We start from the raw sequence: 27,273 nt of genomic DNA, 5'->3' as shown, positions 1-27,273 counted from the left end.
ACAGCCTTTGTTATATTTCTGCTGTTTTTAGTTAAAGTGTATATATATATACATATATATATATATATAATATATATATATATATATATATATATATATATATTATATATATATATGTATGTATGTATGTATATATATATATATATATATATATATATATATATATATATATACTTTATAAAGCATATTACTCTACCACTGGTATTTGAGTACTCTTTTTTTCCACCTTGTTTCACATTTATGTGTTTACTCCGGTATATATATATATATATATATATGTATGTATGTATGTATATATATATATATAATATATATATATATATATACATATGTATATATGTATACATATATATATATATATATATATTATATATATATACATATGTATATATGTATACATATATATATATATATATATATATATATATATATATTATATATATAATATATATATATATAAACGTACGCACGCAGATGTATACAAAAGTATATATATGCATATAAATGGAAACGATTTAGATGGATAAATAAAGAAGTAGAAATAAATCTCTTTTCCTTAGCACTACAGCAAATGATTATTATGTATTTGTTACGTAAGATTTATATATTACCATGTTATATTTAATCACCATCGAAAAACAATGTTACGTTTTAAGAAATCTAAGCAATAATTTGTATAACTTCAGGCCTACCAATTCTACTGTGATTTATTTTTTATCATTAGAAACGCACCGGAAATGTATGTGGAAATATTATTAGGTTATATATCTAACATCGTTATTATTCACGATGAATCTATTTTTTTCTAACCATGATGAATTGCTTCTATAGATAATATAATATTGCCGAACAATCTTTTAAAAGAATACGCTTCGATTGATAAATACCATTAGCACCAAAATGGCGCTTTTCCCTCCCGTTAAAACAAATTTTGTTTTGTCATATTCTTTCTGAAAAAAAAAAGAAATTTCTTCACCATTTACATATCAAAGCATACTCCTAGTGCTACATAAATGAATTAAACATAGTAAATATAATATTTTTCTTTCTACTTTCCTTCCTCTTTTATATTTAAATCATTTTCCTTCATGAAAATCGAGTTGATGTTATCAATGAAAATATATCCAAACACTGAACACATATATAAATTAAGTATTCAATGCTAGCTGCTTTCCTATTGGTTATACATCGACACGCTAGTATACTCTGCGCAGCAGTGAGTGCATAACACGGACTTTCGAAACTGGAGTCTCAGTGCATTTCTTTTCAGTCCCGTACGGTGTATGACACTCTGCCAACAGCAACACTCTTACTCATATGAGGAAAGAGCGATCACATGGACAAACGTAGTAGATAGAAAAGGTAGGTAGGCACGCATAGTGGAAAGGAGAAAGAGTGCACTTTGACAGGGGAAATATAGTGTGTGTCATAATATCTTCAGGGCTTGATACTTAGGAACCAGAAGCGCTCATCTACTGAGTTCAACATGAAGCCACTATCAGTAGGCTTCTTTCGCTGGAGATGAAAGAGTACGGTGTAGATATGGTCTAAATGATTGCAAGATATTATTTTCAGTTCAAAGGAATTCGAGGTGGTTTAAGTCTGTTCCTGGTCTTGTGCTATATCGCGCCAACCGGTGCTAGGTGTGAGCTGGCAGTGAACTTCATGAGGCGGTGAGCTTAGTGATATTGCTGTAGTGAATTCACAAGTTGTGAAATTCGCGTTTATGTGGTCAGGTAAATGCCATAGTCTGCGATTTTGTCATGGAAAGAAACAAAGACACAACGCGAAAGTTTACGAAAATCTTGGGATGTTTGATAAAGAGACATTGAGAGTACTTCGACAAGATTACAGCGCTGCATCCTACGCCATGTTTCGAGTGGTATGGGCGCTTCAAAAGCGAAAGAACGTCGCTGGAAGTTGATGAGTGATTTGGAAGAACTTCCACGAACGCTACACCCGGAAATATGGTATTGGGCATCGTGAGTTCGACCCACCAGGGCTGGACCGACAATTGAGAGTTATACTGCGAAGCATTCAGCAAGGGCGTCCGGACTTGTGGAGCGCTAAAAATGTGTTTCATCACGACGATAATGCACCGTCATCGAGCCCTCCTCATTCGTGAGGTTCTCGATAAAACAACATAGTATCGCACTACACCCGCGCTATTCGCCAAATTTAATAGCTGTGGACATCAATTTCTCCAAGATGAAAATGCAGTTCAAATTTCACCGTTTTAACCCCGTTGTTGAGTTCCATAGCAAATTACAGAAGGTCTTTGACTCGCTTACGAAAAGCTAATTCCATACTGGATTTCAAAGGTAGCAGGGACACTGGGACCGGTGTATTGCTGCGCAATCTGACCATCTGGAAGAAGATGATCTTAAAACTTAGGTAAAATATGTTATTTTTTTATTAATCATGACTAGTCCGGGAACCTGTTGATATCAACTCTTATATTGCAAGCTGTTAAGGTAAGGATATTTAAAATTCAGGTTTTTATTACCTCAGGCGACGGCATTCAAATATAACACCCAAAGTTTAATCCATGTAGTGGGTTATAGGGATTGGAACTTAGGGATGTGTTTCATTTAGTGTTATAACGATTGCTTTATTATCGGTTCATACATTTGACTAAATTATGTATGGAATTGTAGATAACGATGGTTCAATAAGTAAATTATGTATCAACATGCACATAACACCAGCAAACAGAAAATTATGTACGAATATGAAGATAATAAGCTATTGCTAAGAAAATTATGAATGAATCCGTTGATAACACCGTCTCAACAAGGAAATTATATATGAATATGCAGATAACAGCTGATCAGTGAAGAACTAAACGGCAGAGAATATTCTGTTTTATAAAAACTATTAAGGCATGTTTAGTTAGATTAGCGTTCAGTGTACAGGACAGAGTGAATATAATGCATTGCAAAAGAGTAAAATACATGGCTATGAATTAATATTCAAACACATATAAACATAATTAACAGTGCAAATCCAAAGTAAACACGCTTTCTCATTCACTAGGTCTTCAACGCCTCAAAGCTAACCAAGAGAATTTCAATAGAGAAGAAATAACTTATCTGAGACACAATTCAGCTAGAAGTTACTGCTGCTTTAGTACGTAACTGAGACAAAACATTTAGAATTTAAACGAATACTGTATAACAGCAGGATTCCTGAAAACAAGCTATTCTTAAAATTCTCTCCAAGATTTCAAATACATATTCAAATTACATTATTTACATTTGACGGATATGTCCTCATCTTGTTTGTTGTTGGCCGATATAACCTCCGGCCTTCATCAAGTGTCTTGGAGAAATTTCGAACCTGAGTTCTCATTGTTGCTGTTGTTGTTATTACTATTATTATTATTATTATTATTACTACTGCCTGGAATCGAACTTGGAATCTTGGGGTTAGTAGTCCGCCCCCTTAACCACTACGCCCTGTTCCCGTGGGCAATTATGTTGTGAATGTCCGGGCTTATAAATCTAGCATTCTCCTATCCTTCCTTAATACCGGTTACCATATGTTGTTCACATCTGCACTCGGTCTGCTTAGGAGGTTGTTGTATCCTAGCATTTCTGCTGCTTCTTTTAGTTTTCGTATTTTCTTGTGGTGCCTGTGTCTATTATTTTACCTTCATCCCACAGGCATGAAGGTAAAATAATAGACACAGAAATAAGGTTAGACGAACATCGCAAACCTGTGACACGGGGAGATATTGATAAATCAGGTATAGCTGATGACGTATGGGAAAATGGAGACCACCTCCCCCTATGGAATGAAGTTAAAATACTAGACAGATAACATCACCAGAAAATACGAAAAGTAAAAAAAGCAGCCCATTTGCTAGGACACAACAACCCCCTAAGCAGACCGAGTGCAGATATGAACAGCATATGGGAACAGGTATTAAGGAAAAATAGGAGAATATTAGATTTATAAGCCCTAAAATTCACTCCATAATTGCCCAAGGGCATATGGCGTAGTGGTTAAGCGCGCGGGCTACTAACCCAAAGATACCGAGTTTGATTGCAGGCAGTGACCTGAATAATAATAATAATAATAATAATAATAATAACAACAACACCATCGAAAAATACCCAGATTCGAAATTTCTTCAAGACAACTGATGAAGGGTGGAGGGTATATCAGCCGAAACGTTGTGTTAACAACAAACACGATGAGGACAAATATTCGTCAAGTGTAAATAATGTACATAATTCCTCATCTCTTAAATATAGAACTGTACATATTCAAATTGTTATCACTTTCTCTCTCTCCCACACATGTATACACACATACATACGCATGTATATATATGTATGTACATTTATATATATATATATATTATATATATATATATATATATATATGTGTGTGTGTGTGTGTGTGTGTGTGTGTGTGTGCTTATGTGTGCATGTAAGTATGTGTGTGTAGTGTGTGTCGGGTATATGTGTGTGTATCTCTGTGTCTAAAGTTTTATATGAATGTATACAGGGATTTAATACATTTTAAAAGCCTATAAAATGCAAATTTGAAATAAAATAGTATTCTGACTTCATCGCTTCGTCTTTCGATTTATATTTCAAATTTGCTTTATAATGGCTTTCAAACAATTTAAACTTTAAATATCAAACAATACTTGACATAAACATCACTCCTCTAATATTCACAATACTAGACACAGGCACACATATAGATACACACACGCTCACACACACATACACACACATACACTCTTACACACACACACATATATATATATAATGACGTTGGGTAGTCATTGAACCTATACACTAGATGAACATTGCACCATCACGCTCCAGTAAGAGATTTTTGTTTCAACGAACCAGAAAATATAATGATCGACCACAATTTTGTAAAATCATAACGTTTGAAAAACTAGTAATCTCTCTAATAATAGAAAGTTTGGGAGAGATTTTGATTTAAGGAACTGTGTACTAAACTATCAAATAGCAATTTTTTTAAGCATTGCAGAAAAACTATAATCATAATCATGGAATTTTAAATTCCGTTTTTTAAGCGAAATACATTAACAATAATATGATGACATCAGAGGTAAAGCATGTTCTGTGAATTTTAGTGCATAGATACCTGTCTCCCACACAGATAAAAAGGAAATCTTGAAACCTCAGGAAATGTGTTGAAGGATGAAACATTCGATTGCAAAGAAGAAACACGCACAGCAAATAATATGAATTGCTAGCAGAGTGGTCATGTTATCGATAGTTCTTTAGAAGGAAGAAAACACAGCATGATACACCCGCGGTGTAAAGATTACAGATGACAGATAAGAGAATAGAATAAATCAAAGTGAACATTTTTCAAATAGAACAACGATAGAAATAGTTACACACTAATCATATTTTAACAAACTTTATAATGCTAGCCTACCGATGAAGATTTTTCTCATGTTCAGAAGTTATATAGGTTTACTTTATGAAACGTTTAACATCACTACACTGCTCCACGAATGAGTCTCTCAAAGTCTAACATCATTATGGGTGTGTGTGTGTGTTTGTGTACGATTGCATTGTTCTATCTCGCAACCCATCTGTCTATGTTACTGTATTTACTTTATTTACATACACACATACATACACGCACATACACACATACACGCACGCACATATAGATGTATATGGAGAGAGAGACAGACACAACAGACATACAAATAGACAGACAGATAGATAGATAGATAGATAGATAGATAGATAGATAGACAGACAGACAGACAGATAGATAGATAGATAGATAGATAGATAGATAGATAGATAGATAGATAGATAGATAGATAGATAGATAGATATATTGATAGATAGATAGATAGATAGATAGATAGATAGATAGATAGATATATTGATTGATAGATAGATAGATAGACTGACAGACAGGCAGGCATTCACGCATACTCGCTTTATTACAGGTATTTCAGACTTCGGGATTCGAAGACACGTCACCACGATTCAAAACACGAAATGATTTCTCGTAATTGTAATCAGTTTAGCATACTTTAAATTGGTCTATTTTTTGTGTTTCCATTATTTACAAGAGCTGGTTTTCAAGCATTAATTTATTAAGGAATTTTCTGTAGATGACTTTGCTCTTCATTAATGGATTATTTAAATGTTCTACTTTTATTGTTATATATAGATTTAAATTTATAATCTGCTTCGCATTAACATAGCCACCGTATCGTTTATTTGGGGTGGGGGGTCATTTTATTATGCGGTTGTCCTCTATATATATGTCAATTTCGTGGAGGCGCAATGGCCCAGTGGTTAGGGCAGCGGACTCGCGGTCGTAGGATCGCGGTTTCGATTCCCAGACCGGGCGTTGTGAGTGTTTATTGAGCGAAAACACCTAAAGCTCCACGAGGCTCCGGCAGGGATGGTGGTGATCCCTGCTGTACTCTTTCACCACCACTTTCTCCCAGTCTTACTTCATGTTTCCGTTGTACCTGTATTTCAAAGGGCCGGCCTTGTCACTCTCTGTGTCACGCTGAATATCCCCGAGAACTAGGTTAAGGGGTACACGTGTCTGTGGAGTGCTCAGCCACATACACATTAATTTCACGAGCAGGCTGTTCCGTTGATCGGATCGACCGGAACCCTCGTCGTCGTAACCGACGGAGTGCTTCCATCCATATGTCAATTTCGGAATCTGTTCTGATTTTCCAAACGAGTTGGTACTCTCTATTCTTCAGACACTTTGTTGGTTAACCTCTCATTGCCGGGTGAATGAGTGTGCCTCTTTTGCTTCACTATAATCTTCATTTTGATTATGTCACTAACAAACGTATCAGGCGTCTTAAGTGTTTCTATTTTATAGTACTGTGATTTGCTTAAGTCCTAGTTTTGTTACTCTTTTATGATTAGTATTATTATGCATGCACTGATTTTCATCTGCTGTGTTACTATTGGATATTTATTCTGGTTAAAGTATTGGGTATTATTCTACAAACTGCATATATTTTAGCGTTTGCAACGTGATATCATCAATTTCTTTTTGGGGAAAGCATATTAGCTTATGTTCTAATGCTATATTTTCTGGGGTAACATAAGGAGAACATGCACTTGAACCTTTATTTAAGGAATGACACTAATTGGCGTACTCGTTTTTGTATTCATATTTATATAAATTATCTTAAATTCGAAACGATAGTCCATAGGGATGCGATATTATTCTATAAATAATGGTGGACACGTGTATGTGTTGTGAGTAGCTATTTTTGGACTTTTCCTCGTAGCTCTGATATACAAATATCATTGGTTGATCCCTCTTACATTACTAATGTCATACACATAAATGTTTGTTAGGTAATTACACATGGGGGGTTTGGTTCACACCACTTTCAGTTACTTATATTTTTGTCTGTGAGCTCATATATTCACCTAATATAGCGATCTATATCGTGTGTATAATATTTTCAAGATTTTGTGAAACTGATTCTAGCACCTACGCCGTTGTTCTTGAGATATTTGTGTCTATAGTGCTTGTTCGATTTTTATGCAACCGTAGGTAATAGTTTTGTTGCTCCTCTTAAATACTTTATGGTCGTTACAGTCTATAAGGAACTGCATAGGGATCAGATTTGAAAATTATTTTCTCAGTTTGTCACTATAATTATGCCGAAGTGTGGGATGAAACAAAACTTACCACCTTGCTCCGTTTGCGTTATCATTATTTTCGGTAACTGGAGTTAAGACATTTTATGACCAGGTTCTGAACTACAATATTATATACGAACAGGAGAGATGAACTAAATATGTTGTTAAGCAATGAACTACACTATTTCGAAAAATTGGTATACTTTCTGAGAACTGATTGTATCGCTAAGACATGCTGTTATAAAAGAAGATATCGACGTTGATGCTTTTGTGCAATGAATTTATTAAGAGTGCATCTACATAGTTAGTTGACCAGTGAGAATTATTAACTAAATATAATATTTTCCTAAAATTCACACAACGGTTGGAATAGTAATAGGTCTGCACAATCAGATGAAATGAAATTTGATTCGACGAGTTTGGGACAGAACGAATAAAAAGGACTTTCAAAATACTACAAAGTATTTTGTCTACTACCATGCAGTTCCTGAAAACCCATCGAATCTGTTAGTCAAGTATATTTCTTGCCTACAATTTACAATAACATGACAGTTCGATAAATCAGTTTGCATGATATGACTAAGTGTAAGGTTTCGTTTTCTTTCGCTTCAGAGTGCGGAAATCTGAAATAATTTTACATCTTAAAATTTTAGAAATTGCATAGTGTGGAAGTAAATGTTTTGCCAGTCGACTTCGTGTGTATTCACTCCACACCGTACTAATGCGTATATCGTCATCCAATGTTTTGTAAGGATCTGGAACTAGAAAAATATCAACCCGCTCTGTGGTTTAAACGTAGTCACTGTTCTGAGGGAGGAAAGTTGCCATTATTAGTCAGCAATATTCTCATCAAGAAATAATGCATAAATCCTCTAAAGCAAAGCAAATATAAAACGTGTTTATGAAATTTGAGTTAATTACCTGATACTAGTTTTGTTAATCAAAGCCATCATACCGGAAATATATTTGGGGGATTCCACAATTATAGGCTCTGTGTTGGGAAGTTCGGTATTAGTGCCATTGATGCCGAGTAGTTTTTGTAGAAATGATTTCCAGTCGAACTATAAATAAATAGATTAACATCAAAGCAATTAGAAAACGTGGAGAGAGCGAGAGAAAGAGAAGGAAAAAGAGTGAGTGAGAGAAGGAGTAAAAGCGAGATAAATAAATCAAGGAAAAGAGAACCAAATATGTAATCATAGATGGGAGAAATTTAATAAATTCAATCCAATAAAAAGTGATTATTTTCACAAAACATGTTATACTGTAAATAGCTGAAGAGTTTCGTTCCTCTAGAATTAAGATCGGCTTGACCAAAACTTTCTAACGTATTTTGGATGCTTTTAATTGTGTGTGGGTAAATATCAGAGGTTGGCCCACTACGTTTGTTCACCACTGCGAACACTTCGTCGATCATGCAGGAAAATTTCATCTTGTTCGTCCACAGCCAATCTTTACCGTTAGATGATCAAAAGGATATTACATACGTAATGCATGTTATAAAACCTGGAAAATAATGATAGTAGTTGCAGCGCATAACTTCTGCTAAGGAACGATTTTGTTCTCTACATTTGGTTATGTTCTTAATAGTGATAGTATTATCAATTAGGGGACTGCCAATACGTAGGCTTCGGAAACTACCTGGGTTAAGTATCTCACAACAGGATCTGTGGCTGCTCTATGATCATTCCCAAGATCTTAATGTGCCAATTGTTGTTAATGCCTTAACCACTCTTGAAAGTTGGTTTATTACTCTCGCAGTAAAATTCGCTTTTCACCGGAGGCCCTGACGTGTATTTTCAAGCATATCTCCCTACTCAGATCTGCCCTCGCTCTCAACCTAAAAGTGATATCAAATTCTCATTAAAGGCCTGTAAGAATATTTAGCCAAAGAAAACGAACCCAGTACTTACGTATTAGGTTCGATTCATTCGACATGCGAAATGCTAAATATCAGTGCCCACCGAGAGAGGCCGTAATGAATTATTCAATTAGGGCTAAGTAAACGACAGCATGTAAATTATTATTGGAAGAGTTCATATAATTTGCTGTGAATTGTCTCGCGCATGATTCTCAAGATACCCAAACCAGAAATAACAATCAGTGATTGGTCACGTTATGAGTAATAATATAAATAATGGTACATTGTTTTATAACGTACCTACCGGCACGACTTCTCCATCTATTTTTCCTTTAGCTTGCTTAGTTTCTCTTCAGATTTGCTGAATCAGTGCGAGGATTCGATCTAACAAATTTATTATACTCAGGATAAAATTTATTTTTCACCAGAGACCTTAATTGGCTTTGTATATTTTCAAACATATCACCAGTAGTCAGATGTTCCTTCGTTGTCAAGTGATAAGTGATATCATACATTCTTATTTGACTATAAAATGTAAATTGTTTAGTTTTCTTATCTAATATATCAGTATATATCTTAGAGAAGAAAACGATGTAGGTAAGAAGCTGTAAGTATACAACAAATAAGTAAATACGATGGTAGAATTCAATCGAAGAAAAAATGTTTAATGTATAACATCTATAAAATAAACAAAGAACCGAAGCTGAATACTATATGAAAGATAATTCTGTAGCTATCGCATAAAAAGAAAAAGAAGAGTAAAAACATCAAGATACGTAATTCTTTATGTATATTATATATGTATGTATTCTACAATTTTCAATCTATTTATTTCTCCCCCTCTCACACTCACACTATCTCTCGATGTTCAGTGACACACACTAATGTATACATATATATGTATCTATATGTGAGTAATTGTGTATGAACAAACTGATTTGTTAGATATGTATGTGTGTATGTTTTAATGTATGTATATATATATATATATATATATATATATATATATACATATACATATATGTATATATATATATATATACATATACATATATATATATATATATATATATATATATATATATATTATATATATATATACATACATACAAATTAACATACATACACATGTATGTGTACATACATACAAACATGCATATATATATATATATATATATATATATACTACTATTTGTGCGTTTGCATATATGTATACATACGTACGCTTATGCTGTGTGCACCTGTTGCTGAAATGAATATAGAATTATACTGGCGATATTTAACGGTAATGTTGGCAATCACTAACTCAATATTTAACTAGTATTCATTCTGGCGAGGTATCTTATTTATAGTCATGTAATTAAGGGATAAGAGTTCAAAAACAGAGCCACCTCAACGATAGTTCATATAGATGCTCAGGTCAAGGTTTTTCACTGTGTGAAGAACAAGTTGAAAAAGACGAGGGCGAGTACACAGCCCTGTTTCATACCAATGGGAATGTTGAAAGAGTTGGTGCAGTCAACATTTCAAAGAACGTGACCCATGATATTTTCGTGAAAGAGTTTTTTGAGTGCGATGAACTTGTGTGTGTAGTGCAACTTAGTTAAGCTGGTCCACAAATCTTCTCTGTCGATTGTATCAAAAGCCTTCGCCAGGTTTATTAACTAAGAGTACAAATCCATCCAGAGTCGCAGTTGATGATCCTGTTGAAGAGGATGCGAGCCAAGAGTGTTCGGCAATGTAAAATAAAAGTCAAAAAGTTATAAATAATATAATATATAAAAGAAGTTGCAAAATATAGAACATATATACCTAAGCGCACACACACACAAACATACGCAGGTGCACATTTTTGAATGGCCCTTGCCTATTCTTGAGTTCCTTCGCCTTTATATATTTATATATGAACGTATATATATATTTGTGTATATATATATATATATATATATATATATATATATATATATATATATATATATATATATCTTTATATGTATACATATAGATGTATATGGACACATACATATAATGTATATAAATAGGGTTATGTGTAGGTGTATATAGAATGGGAGAGGTTTTTGATGTAAACATGATTAATTTGTATTAATTTGCGAATAAAAGAAAACTGTAATACTGAGAATAATTATTCTTGCAAACATATACTCGTAATTTCTTGCATACTGAAATTCATGCTAGATGATGAAGTTCGTGAAACTGTCGTATTCCAATGAATGTTCCGTGGTTAAATAAATTTATACTTTTCTACACTGGACTCAAGAGTACATATTGGGGAGGGGGATGTCGATTAGATCGACCCCAGTACCCAACTGTTATTTAATTTATCGACCCCGAATGGATGAAAGGCAAAGTCGACCTCGGCGGAATTTGAACTCAGAACAAAAAAAGACAGACGAAATACCGCTAAGCATTTCACCCGGTGTGCTAACGTTTCTGCCAGCTCACCGCTTCACCTGTGAAACTTTTTAAATTCATATATGTGTGTTTGCGTGTGTGTGTGTGTATGTATGTATGTATGTATGTATGTATGTATGTATGTACATATATATATAAACACATATAGGTGTATGAGTATGTGTGTGTATATGTGAGTGTGTGTGTGAAAGTACCAACACAGGACATGTAAACCTCAACGAAAAACACCAGATACGACCACATCATGAAAGTAGCAGCAATAGTGATGCAGCTAACACAGTAACAACGACGCAAAATAAGGTCACAGCTGCGATGCATACAACTAAATATAATAAATACTCACACAGAGAAAAATCAAGATGCCCATTAAGGAGACTGTGTATGAGTACAAATCTTATATACAAATGTACTGTACACACAAGACGAGGACGATATGTCTACATCGGAGCAACGACTGATTTATTCCAGAAATAGTATCGGAGCTATATTGCCAGCTTCAAGAAAATCAGCAAGAGATTTTCAACATCATTGGTCGATTTTATGAAGTGACATAAGGAAGATAAAATTAAGTATAACATAAATTGGTCCATAGTAAGGTAGGCAAATCCATATCATATCGTTTCCAGGAGATGCCGAATTTTCTCCAAGGAATTATTGCCATAGACGTCTTCTTATTTGCAGCTAAGAAGGCGTTAACCTCTTATTTCTAGCAATGTAGGTGCTACTCTGCACCACCAGTCAATATTAAGGACAATTGAATTCTTCTGTCTTGGTTTTATATTTCGTATAGTCGCCATCGTTATTATATAATTTTCACATTACCATTTTGGTGTATCATCCATTAATTTATATGGTAAATGCTATATACTGACAGCTGGTATTTGACCAAATCATTCAGCTGCAGATTAATCACCTCTGAAGAGATTTAATTTCAAACCAAACAAGAATTCTAATAAGATGGTCTTGCTCGCTGTGGAGCGGTTAGTTCTCCTGTCAGAACATAGACTTCTGCTAGTTTGCGTCAAAGTCGGGTTTCATCTCTTATCTTCAGCAATGTAGGTACAACCCTGCACCACCAGTAACAATTAGTGACAATGGATGTTTCCTTTTTTGGCGTATAATGCTTATAGCTGCGTCACGTTATTGAAGAGGTTTAATTTCAAAGGACACAGGAATTCTGGTGTTAAGGAAATATTGTGACCACCCAACAAGTGACTAAAAGTAGACTGAGACATTGCTATAAAATACAGAATTTTAATTCATTTGAAAGCAGTTCACTGTGAGCAGTGCCAGAAAGCGTTTACCCTCGCGTAACAATAATGGCACTGCGTCGGATGAATACTTCTCCGCTCCCGCTGCGATAAACAACAGGATATAAGAGTGGCGGCGAGTTGTCCGAAGCTTCCGTTGGACGTTAAGATTTGTTGTTGTACAAAACTAAAGAAAAAATCGTTTTAACATGGAAGACATTTTGGTGCAGTTGATGCAGTTGCAATTTTATCGGCAACAACAACAACAGTAACTACAACATCAACAAACGCAACTACAACAGACATTACAACATCAACTTCAACAGAAACTACAACAGCAGCAACAAAACCAACAATTGCTGGAATTAATGTGGAAGAAGTTTGAAAATACTTCGCCAGACAGCGCAGCAAACTTAATTGAAGAATTCAGTTATAATCCAGAAGATGACGTTACCGTCTCTGCCTCTTTTCCGAAGATACGAAGAAATCTTCAAAGAATAATGTAAAAATTTGTTTGGTGAGAAAAAATATGACTACGTTTAAGAATGTTATCTGCTCTTGAACACGAAAAATGAAGTAATTATATTCTGCCTAGAAAACCAGGTGAGATTTGTTTCAATGAAGCATTTTTTTAGCAAAAGATTTCCCTGTTCAATACTTGCTGGCAGTGTTTAACTTTAGTTAAAAAAAAAAAAGATGAATTCAATTAATTAATCCCGGGCATGTGCTAGTGTCTAATTTTTCTTCAAGGGCTTCTTAAAAGCAAAGATATAGAGCTAACTTCCCGGATACTAACAAAATTAGAGCAAAATCAAAAGTTAACTCTACAGCCAGTAGTAGAAGAATGCCGTAGGATTATAAATCTAAGAAATGACGCAGATAAAATTGAAGAAAAAGATTGCTCTCATATTCATTCGTGTCGACAGATAAAAGATAATAAAGAAGTGAAAAATGCCAAGACCGAATGCATGTTATGGGTGCGATCTGTGGAATACATTCTAAAAGTAATTATCCGTTTAAAAATATGTGTGGTAAGACAGGTCATGAAAAAGTCACGCTGTAAAACAAAACCTAAAAAACGGTTCAACAGGTCAACGGTTCAACAGACAAGAAATACGGTGAAAAGAAATACGAATGAGCCTCAAACGAAATGCGTGTATGTAAAAATTAATAGCACAAACGCAAAGTTACAATTGGATAGGGATACTGATATCTCTATAATTAACACAGATACATAGAAAAAATCGGGAAACCTAGATCAAGAAAAAACTTCGAAAATTACACATTTTTTTTCAGAAAGAAAATTACAAGGTCGGATTGATAAGTGATGTTACTTTTCGTTAAAAAACCTGAAAAGCCAAAGTCTTTTTTGTCTTGAATAATACAACAAATTTATTCGGAATAGACAGGATGGAATTATTTAATTTATGCGACCGCCCCATAAATCTTTCTCTGTAAAAATGTGAATGGTTTTTACGCCAGTACGCATAAGTCGCCAGATTCTTTTTTAAAGAGAATTAAATAAGTTTTTTTCCTGAAGTTATGTCTGATGAATTTGGTCTGTGCATTAAAACAAAAGGAAAGTTTCAAATTAAAAGGAAAATGTTATACTGGTGTTTAAGCCAACACGAACTATACCTTTCACAGCGTTAGAACAGATAAACTTTAGGGACAGAAAAAGTGAACTGACACATTGCTATAGAATAAAGAACTGTAATTGATTAATAGGCAGTTCACTGTCAAACGTGACAGAGAGCGTTTAACCTCGTGTAACAGTAATTGTAGTTCACCGAGTAAATACTTTCTTTTCCCCTTCTTCATTAAATTATTTATCCCATACCAGAATGTAGAATCTAGTATGATGATCTCGCTCGTTAAAGGGCGGTTAGCTCCACTGCCAGCACTTGGACTTATGCTTCTTTGCGAAAAAGAGGGTTTTAACCTCTTATTTCTAGAGTACACTGTACTGTCAGTCACAATTAGTGACAACTGAAATGTTCTTCCTTGGTGTTATATTGCTTACAACCGCCTTCGTTATTCAGTATATACGTATGTGAGTGTGTGTGTGTATGTGGGTGGGTGCCCGTATGTGTATGTGGGTGTTTGTATGTTAAGTTTACCATTGGCTTAATTTTAAGAAAGTATCTTAACATCTTAATGACATTTCAAGCCGATCAAGTAGAGGGATGTTCTTCGTCTCTATTTCTCAAGAAAACACGAAACTTCGCAGGAATACAAAATATCCGCCAAATGCTTTGTTGAGCACTCATATTCAATGTTCGACATTTACATACATATATATATATATATATGTGTGCGTGTGCCTATGTATGTATGTATGTATGTAGTATGTATGTATGTATGTATGTATGTATGTATGTATGAATATGTATATATATATATATATATATATATATATATATATATATATATGAATAAATGAAAGAATGGAGTCGAACGAAGATTTTAACAAAATTCCTTCACTCTCGACACATGTTTCGAAGACGGCATACTTTTAATTCCGAATGAATAAGGGGTGCATTATGCCATCTTCTCATCAGGAAAGATAAGGAGCCTCTTTCAGCCACAAGACTGTGGTCATCATGTAGGCAATCATCAAAAACTTTTGTTCGTCTTGTGGCTGAAAGAGGCTCCTTATCTTTCCTGATGAGAAGATGGCATAATGCCTTCTTTATTCCTTCGGAATTAAATGTATGCCGTCTTCGAAACATGTGTCGAGAGTAAAGGAATTTTGTTAAAATCTTCGTTCGACTCCATTCTTTCATTTATTCATATAAAAAACACACAAATTTCCACACAAGAACCCGGAGTTTCTACCCTTGACAGATCGCTTCAACCGTGTTTTCTGACGTGAATTTGCTACCCAGGTATCTGTTAAACGAATTTTCCATGCTAGGATCATTCATTCACCTACTTAAATATATATATATATATATATATATATTATATATATATATATATATATATATGCCCAAGTACCCAAGAAATAGAAGTGCTAAGCAATGATTTGTACAAATATAGACTTGAGATATCATCGAAGCTGTACAAAGCATTTCGCTCTGTTATGTCATGGAAAACATTTTCTCTCTGTAGACAAATAGTTGCAAACACATAAAATCACCTCTTTGCACTGCTGCCTGGATATATGGATACGTACATTTCAGAGTACTTATCACTTCTTCAGCATAAACGCTAGAAATGGATGGACACTACAAAAGATCAGGTCGTTGTTATTGCATTAAACTCAACGTATTGCGAGTGGTTGTGTTAATCTGTAGCATGACCGTAATAAAATACGGCTTACAAGTACTAAGTTGCGATGTTTACAAATATAAAATGTTTGTCTTTTCAAACAAGCTTTAGTCATATAAGGAACCATAAGAACAGCATTCACTGTATTATGATATGGAGAAAAAATCTGGTAACAGTAATGAATTACTGAACATTGTCTTACCATAAAAAGAGTTCTCTTACTGCTATTTATTAATACGTGGCATAATATTCCTTAGTAATAAATCAATGCACGAATTTTTATGGATTTTTTTCTTGCAGTTCTTAGTGACAAATCAATGCAAATGTTTTTGTAGTATTGATGTGAAAATTTTGAATTTAGTGAAGAGATTGCTTATCAAATAAGAGAGTTTCTTTTTATATCCTCCATATATCATCAAGAAATATTACCAAAGCCAGCTGTTTCTCAGTATTTCAAAACTTACACTATTCATCCTTACATCGTCCACAAATTATTTTCTCTTATATTAATGCATTTTTAAACATAGTTTGCATATATACGTATAAATATATATCTGTGTGTGTTTGTGTGGGTGCATGTATATGCATACACAGATGCAAGCATACACACACAAGTATACGTACATTTATATATACACATATATATGTATATATATATATATATATATATATATATATATATATATATATGGGTGTGTGTGTGTGTGTGTGTGTGTGTGTGTGTGTGCGCGTATTTCTGTATGTATGTACATATATAGTTAATCCAAACATGAAAACACAAAGGGAAAACACAACAACGCGAGGACGCGGAACAAGTATAGTATTATTGGACGCTCAGGAAAGAAGGAAAGATATACAAACACACACACACACACACACACACACCACATAAATTGATTCTATATCATCGGTCAAAAGTATTATGAATTATGTAGTTAAGATTTTTTACGTCTAAAAATGAGATGGACAAGTTATTTCTAAATATGTCTTAGAATGAGATTAGGAATGCCAGAAAATATGTCTGGGGTGACAGAAATGGATTTAAGGAAGCTAACTGGAATATGTATAAATTTGTACACTAAAAGAGATCAGTGTCACAGTCAATATGAAGAAATATATGAGACTGCTGGATTGACTGAGGCTGATGAAAGGATCAGCATTCTGAGAGAGGGAGACAGACATATATGTCTACGTATTTCAAATGAAAAGCTCCTGCATTATACCGAATTTTATGCTTATGAGTTTGTTTAGGGGTGCATACCACTCTTCACAATGCCATTGGGGTTTAGGCAAGACAACTGTCGATACAGCAAGGCACTAGTTGCTATCAGAACCACCAGTTGATTACATGCTGCCGAATATACATTGATTTCGCTAATCGAAGAGGCGGTTAATTTATGTATATTTTTATTTTCCACACCGTAAAGTTGAATGCCAAATTTGATCTACACGGCGTTTGACCTCAAATTATTAGTATCCGAAAAAATTACAGGTTAGATTTTATTGATTCTTTCAATATCTCCTTCTAAGTCATCATCAGCGTATGCGTATGTGCGCGTATGTGTGGGTCTGTGTGTTTATGCGTGCTGATATATATATACATATGTGTGTATATGTGTGTGCATATGTGTGTATATATATGCCAGGTGTCCCATAAATTTCTGATGGCTTTCGGTTTTTAATAACTTCCTTAGCTTATATATATATATATATATATATATATATATATATATATATATATATATATATATATATAATATATATATATAAAGGATATAATGGAAATTAATATGCACAAGCCAAGGTTAGCAACACCACTACATCACAAATGAAAAATGGCATCGCTTAAATGGCAGCCATTTTCAGTTTCACGCCTGTACACTTTCCAAAGCTTGCACCATAAAACCCTCAAGAGTTTCAGACCCCACTTCTCTGATTTTTCTATTGAAGGCCTCCTTCAGTTGCACTAGGGTTTCTGGTTTGTTGACCTAAATCCTCTCTTTCAGATATCCATGACTCAAATTTCTCTGCTCCCAGCCATTCAAAGTAGACACACATATGGATCTAGGAAGATGGAGCAACTTCTCATACCGCAAGGGAAACAATGCAGTTACCACGGCAGTGCTTTGAAGAGAGAATAATTTCCCGTCTACGGCAACGTCAACTTGCCTTCAGGTTCCCCATACTTGACTAGACCGGATCTTTTACTTTTGAGGATATTATGTTGCAAGCTTTGGAAAGAGCACGAAAATAGTTGCCATTTAATTGATGTCATTTTCATAAGTGATGCAGTGGTGTTTCAAACTCTGACACATGCATATTCATTCCCATTATGCCATTTATATTGTCGCTAAATTTCATACAATTATTTGTAAGGTTAATTGAGTTATTCACAAATGAAATCCCTCAGTGAATTTTGGGACTTTAGGGACTTTTGCTAAAATCTCATTTGCAATATTATACCAAACAATGCAGTCTAGGGTCTGCGCAACTTTCAGATGGCGAGCACGTGGACGTGGTAAAATAGCTGTTGTCACGAGGTTGAATCGATCTCAGAACTGAATTTCGAAATGATCTTTTTACCCACACTGCATTGTTCGGTATTATATTCAAGCAGATTGGAGCAAGAGACTCATTTGGTCTTTTTTTCTATGTTTTCCGTTTCTTATATATTTTTTTTCATTCACCAGACTTAAGAGATGCAGAGATACTGCTGGTTATAGAATTTTCTTTTTTTCTTTCTATTATCATTTTATTAACTCGACTAATAAACAAATACAGAAATGTAAAATTTAGTTGTTTAGCTTGGAGTTATTTCTGATGTAACCAGAAGGAAGAAATTCAAACATAAAAAAATGTTTCAGACATTTAACTACGATTCAGAATTGACAAAATATATCTTAGACTACCTGAAGGGGAAATAAAAGGAAGAAATAAAAATGTGTAAGCTTTTAGCATGAAGTTAACATTGTTTTATTCTTCGTTACTTTCTTTTCAAATATAGAAACACGAATTTGATGGGAGCGCAGGAGAATGTGGGAGTGGCTGATGTATTTTCTCGAGTTGTTAGTGTATAGAACGAAACGATTTGCGGTATTTATTCTAGTTCATTGTTATGGGGTCTAATCCCGTTATATTTACAGCAGTGGAAATCTTAGTCCGGTACAGTGGGTTTTTTTTTTACTCCTTGGCTCCATTCATGTGAGCTTGCTGTTAAGGATGCTTTCCTTCTTCTACGCCAATATGTTCAGAAGCCATTACTGTGGCCAATGTAATTTCTTCTACTAATTACACGAGAGGTAACTAGAGCGCGCAAGCTACGAATAACTTGAGCACATGAAAACTCCAGGGTAAAAATATCTGTCATATTAGAACATTACCTGGGAAAAATGACTTGTAGTTTTATCCTGAACAGAAATATTGAGAGGCAGATGTGAGTAATTATCTGTATATGTGTGCCTAGTTCAGTTACATATTTTCATAAACAGCCATTTAACAGATGCATGATTAGGCACACATACACTTTTATGTATACTTATATATATATATATATATATATATGTTTCTATAATATCTGCATAAGGGATCGTTAGAAACAATCTTGATGCCAGCCAGGTTTATTTTCCCTAAACCGATCTAACAATATACTGCTTATTACATCTTTAAAAGTTACAATTTTTGATGATTCTAAAATATTGTTATATCAAAAGATATGTAGAATATCTTTGTAGATATTTTAGGGGTTATTTTGTTGATGGACTTCCTTTTATACTTGTTCCTGTTCTTTCATTACTCCTTTTTATAGGTATGTCCTTTTAAAAAAGGTTAGATCTGTATCTTTCAATACATCTCAACGCCTCTAAAACAAACTTAGTTTACTTTCATCATAAGTTGAATTTAACATTAGCGTCTTATGAAGCTAAATTTATAAGTTATAAAATTGCAGAAGAATTCGTTACTGGGCAGTTTAGCTTAATGATAAAGCACTTGATGCGTAATCACAGAAATGTGAGTTACAGTCTCATGGCTGGCCGGCGGTGCATTTTTCTGCAATGTATGGATAACTTATCCTGCTCGCGCGTTTGAGAATAAATAAATAAATAAATATATATATATATATATATATATATATATATATATATATAGAACAACAACTCTACCAATATATTTATATATATATACATATATATATATATATATATATATGGTGGTTTTCTATTCCTTTTGAAAAGTTTGACCATTTCCTGTACATAGGCCTTATAACCATCATGGCATCTGATCGGTTTATCTTTTTATCTTTTAATTTGCAGTACTTTCCCAACTGTAATGCAAATATAATGAACCAAGTATCTTTTTAATTTTCTTCTCGATTCCCACTTATTGACTTCTAAAATTATATATATGTATGTGTGTGTGTGTGTGTGTATGTGTGTGTGTGTGTGTGTGTGTGTGTGTGTGTGTTTGTGTATGTGTGCGTATTGATAGAAAGGGTAAGGCAACAAAAGAATGGAAGAGACCTCCATATCATGCAAATAGAGAAATTTATCTAGCCATGATAAAACTCGGAGTTTGGTATGTCGGGGCGGAAACCCATGCCACTATCTTTACAGTTATCCGGTCATCGAAACAATGCTATGAAATTGACCGTTAAAGAAACGGAAATTACTGTGTGATTGACCGTTAGTAAGACAAAAGAGCAATTAAAATGACCGTTAAGTTAGGGGACGCAGTACAGATAAGGGAGTAAAAATGTTAATACTATTCACATAAGCGCGCATGTCTATACCTACACATGCGAGCCCGCACACCTACGCACATGCGTCTATAAGTATATAGAATCCAGCCTCACTTGAAACACACACATGCTCACCCACACATTCACCAAAAATACACATACATACCCGCATACACGCTCGCGCGCGCACAGTGTGAGTACATGCACACGTCTATATACGCACATGGACAAGGAACAACAGGGCTAGAGGCAAAGCCTTAGAACTATCATAGCATCTTATGTGGCTTTTTAAACCAATATTTTGAATAGACACCCAAAAAGATTGCATATCCGATTTGGACCACCAAGACTTGCAATTAAGTTGTGATCTTTGTGGATCTTAAAATGTCTTTTGAGGTCTCCGTTAGAATTACAGACCTTCTGACATGCATTACATTGAAAAGTGTGCACATACATATAGGCAGAATAGTCGGTAGAAGTTCGTTTTTCAAGGGATCGCAAATGAGATTTGAGCCCAGCGAAAGGAAGGCATGGCCTGTCATAAAATGTGAACACAAAAGGGTCATTGTGATTCACCTTCTCGATCGTAACATTCTTCTTTAAATCTCTCTTGAGTCTGGCATGCGTTATCCTGGCCTCCTCCAACTCTTTCACTCCACTCTACGCTTTTCTTCGGCATCCATCTCGATACAAAGCAACGGTTTCTATGTCCTCTGCATTCATTCGAAGTGACTCCATGTTAGTCTTTATGCCGTACTTAACCCTTTTCTTTAGGTTAACACCGATAGCGTTTCCCCTCTGCAAGCTCACGATAAAACAACTCTTTGGGCGTGCTTTCATCCGCCATTCGAACAATACATCCACACCATCACATTTAATCTTTCAGAATTATAGCTTTGAGGTGATGCCTGCAGGTGCAAGGACATCTGCGTTTGGAGAAAAAGAACTGCATTTAATTTTTAAAATGCGATGAAGTAATTTTTGGTGGAACTGTTCTAACAATTTAAAATGTCTTTCATAACATGATGCTTCAAAAGAATACAAGGATGGTAACACAAATTATTTGTAAAAAGCCAACTTTGTATTATTTTTTATATGTCGCTGGCGCCAGACACGTGTCTCCAAGTCACCAAAGGCTTGTGCTGCCCTTTCCATTTGCAGATGTAGTTCTGGATCCAGATTCCCATCTTTTAGTACAGAGGTTCCAAGGTAGATGAAAGAAACAACAACCTGAAATAACTTACTCTTAACAAAACGTTTAGGGGTCTTACAAACAACGCCACATGCAGGTTGATGCATCACACCTGTATTCTTTCCAAGTTGATAGTCAGGCCGAGTCAAATGCAAATACAAGAGATTGCAGACATGTTTCAGAATGACTAACTAGATTGTAATCGTCAACGTATGATAGCTATATGAGTTCCCCAATATATATATATATATATATATATATATATATATATATATATATGCATACACACACACACACACACACACACACACATATATATATATATTATATATATATATATATATATATATATATATATATATATATACATATATATATATATATATATGCAAAGTGTAGTATAGTTGAAATAAATTTGTGACACATTTCAAGTACTAAAAGACAAATTTAAAGCAGTTACCATGGAGAAAATATCTCTTGTATGGTAAAAATGTGTGAAAACACCTTGTTTTTTCAGTGTCGACATTTATCAGGAATCTGAAATATCGATATTTGGAGGGTTTTTTTTCTTTACTTTTGTCAATGAACCTAAAAGATTTAACTCTGAACAAACTTGTAAAGCAATAGCTTTTTGTAAGATTTAGTCAGCAACGTTGACTAGTTTACGCTGGTATATCGCCCGATCGAGGTAAATAAGGAAATGTTAGCGGAAATTAGTGTTTAGGCATAAACACTAATTAAGTTAGTAAAAATATGTTTGTGACTTATGTTAACTACTAAAAGGCAAATTCACTGTAGTTACCATGGAGAAAACACCGCTTTTATGGTAAAAATATATTGCCTTATGAGTTTGTTCAGAGTTACCTGTCTTAGGTGTATCCCATTGAGAAGAGTCGAAAATCTTGAAACACCGATGTCTGCGATTCCTGATAGATAGCGACACTGAAGAGGCCGCATATTTTCACAGCTTTTCATCATCAGAGAGACGCTTTCTCCACAGTAACTGCACTGAATTTGCCCGTTAGCAGTTAAAATATGTCACAAATATATTTTAACTAGCCTAAAGTTCGCGTAGTGTCGTGTGTACTGGAAATGCAGGTTCGAGTCCGAAAAGCAATCTTACATATTTTTCCGTTCAAAACAGTTTTACGGCTCAATATAATCTGCCATTTTTAATATTCTTATGTGCACCTGAAAATCCAATTAAAAATTTGAATCATGTCATTTTCTTTCGAAATTTATAAATTCCCATGGCGTGAAAAACATTAGATACATACATACATACATGGCAATCGTTGTGCCAAAGGACCAAAGCAGTCTGTAAGGTCAGCTCTCGGCTTTTTCTATTCAAAATTATTTTCCAATTCAATAATTACATACTGTACATGCAATAATTGCATTTCTGCGAGGATCAGATATTGCACACACAGAACAACCGTTGGATTGCCGTGTCCCCAAAAACATGTAACGGCAGTGATACATATGACCCATCCAGTCAACATAATGATGCTTGGAATAATCACTTGTGATGGCAAAGTTATGCCTCCATTCATCTTCTCAAACGGCATCAAACTCAAAACCGAGGTCTGGAGAAGGTACTGCTGCCCTGTGTCAAGAGGGTGGTTGCCGGAAAACCCTATGTCTGGCAACAGGACACTGCACCATGCAACCCAAGCAGGAGAACCCAGTCATGGCTTTCAGACAATTTCTGTGCCCACATCACCTATAATATCTGACCACCTAACTTCCAAGACTGCAACGGGTGCGCAGTTGAGCGTTAGGAAAACAAATATCCTTGTAACGCCAAAAATGTACTGAAGGCAGGGTTTATGGCAGCTTTCACCAACTTGAACAAGGAGACCATCGGGAAGATTTGCAGGAGAGCCCGAAATCAATGGAGATTTTATCGAATAAATTTAGTCTTTAGTATTTCAAGATAACTTTATGTTAACTTTGGTAAATATCTGTTAAAATGAAACGTTAATGTTGTGTTCATTTGCGTAATTTAGACGACAATGCATTCGCTACACCCAGTATATATATATATATATATATATATAATATATATATATATATATATATATATATACATATATACATGTTGGGCCATCATGATGGGATGCGTTTCAAATGATAGTATCTTGGATTATAAAAACGACATATCTATTACATAATTGATACACAGAAGTTCTACGGATTTACAATCTTTAATAAGTCGTTGGTGTAGGTGGCGCTCACAATATCGTGGACTTCCAAAAGAAAGAGAATATGTGGTCGAAGCTTACTTTGCCAGCCAATGTTCGATCCTTGCATCCAAAAAAAAAGAAAAACAATACCGACACCATTGTGGAAAGCGAAAGGCACCATCCCGAAATTTGATTCTCCGTGCTGTTACAAACATCCATTAGACAGGCGATACCGAGAAGGAAAAAAACCCACGTCGACCTCAAACGTCTTGTGATGCACAGAACTGCCAAAGCATGGGGAACGTTATTATACAATGTTACTCTATGTCCGCACGTCGATTGGCACAACAGTTGAATATTTCGTGAACCAGTAGCAGAAGGATTTTAAAACAAGACCTACACTTGTTTTTGTATAAGGTACAGCTAGTGCAGCAATTATTTCCGCCAGGTAAGGTGGAAGGAAAAACATTTAGTGATTGGCTGGTCAATATGTGCAGGGAGGGAAAGGATTTTATCCATCATTTGATCACATCAGATGAATCTCATTTTAAACTTTCTGGTTATGTTAATAAACAAAATTGTAGGTTTGGGGATTGTGAAGGTCCTCAAATTGTTGTCGAAATGCATATTGCACAGTAAGAGGGTTACAATGTGGTGTGCAATGAATTAAGCATGTGTGATTCAACCTTACGTTTATGAGAAGGATCATCCCATGGTGGGTCTGTAACAGTAACTGCTCAACGCTACAGTCATATATTGGAGACATTCTTCTTTTCCGGGTTACAAAGGCCTACCCTGACACAGATACGTATGCAATAACATGGGGCCACTAGTTATTTAACGTGACACTTAATGACAATTTTTCGAGAACGATTCCCCCGATATCTCATTTCGAGATTTGGAAATATCCAATGGCCATCCAGATCACCTGATCTAACCTACGTGGACCATTTCCTGTGGTAGTAGCACAATGATGCAGTATACGCAATAAGGCGCCAAACAGCAGCGAAACTAAAGTATCCGTAGAGAGACTGCATCCATTCTAGTTGATATGTAAAGCTGCGTATGCTTGCTACGAGAAAGATTGCTTGTGAATGCTAACTTCGTGGTTGTGACCATCTCCAGGATGTCATATTCAAATCTTAGATACTTTGAACTCTTGCATACCAGTTTTGAAAAAATATATTTGGTTCTCTATGTCTCTAATTTCATAACCCAAGATACTAGCATTTAAAATATGTCCCATCACTTTGGCCCACCCTTTCTATATGTATGTATGTATGTATGTAGGTATGTATGTATGATATGTATATATATATATATATATTATATATATATATATTATATATATATATATATATATATATATATATATAAAAACCTGCCTATGTATACACTTATATAAATACATAGCCAGCTACAAAAATACGCATGCATACACTTGCATACAGTCAGGTATATTTTCATAGATACTTCTTATACATGCATATACATTATACAGAAAGGTGAGCATGTGTCGCTCACTTAGGATATCTCATTGATTGCATTGAGAGAATACCTGAATAAGATGATGAAAATAGGAAATAATAGAAATGCTACTTTGATGTTAATGCACACCATTATAGCATTAGATGCATCTTCGACAATTCTCTTGATAGTCGAAAAGGCTGAAATACTAAATCAGTTTCGTGCATGAATTAATTGCCTAACAACATATTTTGTTTCACCTACGCAATCGTTCTCGTCGTACCTTTGTGATTCCGATCTGTTTATTCACTTAAATACACTGTCATCATTGGATTTTAAGCTTTAAAAGTCTGGAACTGAAATTACCAAATAGATAATACCTTGAGCTTAAAATGCATTTAATACGGTGACAGGATTTCAAGTACGTATATTCACTTTCTATTTAATTTATTTGATCAAGAGGAGTGAGAAGAGACATTCGTGTGAACCAAACAGTTATATATTATTTATTTTTGTTTAACATTAAAGACTTTCGGTTCACTAAGAATGTGGTTTCGAGTATATTTTATTTCTCACTCAATAGCTCCGTAATAATTTTGTTGAGAGACATGTAACAGGTTTTTATGGAGTGATTAACACGTATAACCATATAGATGTAAAGAAAACGTACGTATATATATATACATATTTGTGTACCAAACACACAATACATCCTTGAAACAAATCACTATGTTGATATGTATGCATATGTATCGACACTCCACCTGTGACGACAGAAATATATCTGAATATCATTTGAAATAGAGAAGTAAATACATTGAATGACATAGGGACACTTATACTCAGGTCTAAGAGTTACTGTGTAAACAATTCACTGAAGATTACTCTTCAGCTGCTTTCGCAAATTTAATGCATACTTAAAGCGTGATTAACAGAGAAGTAAATAACACCAATGTAAAGAAATACGTGTTTTATTCACGTGTTAAGAAGACATTAATCTCGCGAAAGTGCAACGTTTACTGAAAGGTACAGAGAGTCCTGAATATAATTGTTCTCTAAACCCCAGGTCAGAAACCTCTCTAAATTATTTTTTAGGATTATCGATAGGAACTTCCCACTAGGTCATAAATATCATTTCACATCCTGCCTTAAATTATCGTACTCAACCACACCCAATCTAGGATCTATAATTGCGACCCATAATAGACTCGACCTTAGAAATAACAG

At 34.6% G+C, this 27,273-nt stretch overlaps 1 protein-coding gene across 1 annotated transcript in view; it reads right to left on the bottom strand.

Moving 5' to 3' along the window:
* The window catches only part of LOC115214824 (membrane metallo-endopeptidase-like 1), a 267,550-nt gene that overhangs the window by 8,294 nt on the left and 231,983 nt on the right, over positions 1-27,273 (bottom strand). Inside the window, exon 9 of the mRNA XM_036505151.1 lies at positions 8,571-8,710. Coding sequence (XP_036361044.1) covers positions 8,571-8,710 — 140 coding nt within the window. The remainder of the gene's footprint in view (positions 1-8,570; positions 8,711-27,273) is intronic.

Source organism: Octopus sinensis, linkage group LG8, assembly GCF_006345805.1.
Source record: "Octopus sinensis linkage group LG8, ASM634580v1, whole genome shotgun sequence".
NCBI lineage: Eukaryota > Metazoa > Mollusca > Cephalopoda > Octopoda > Octopodidae > Octopus > Octopus sinensis.
The sequence above is the reverse complement of the archived record's forward strand: the minus strand, read 5'-3'. Positions and strand labels throughout refer to the sequence as shown.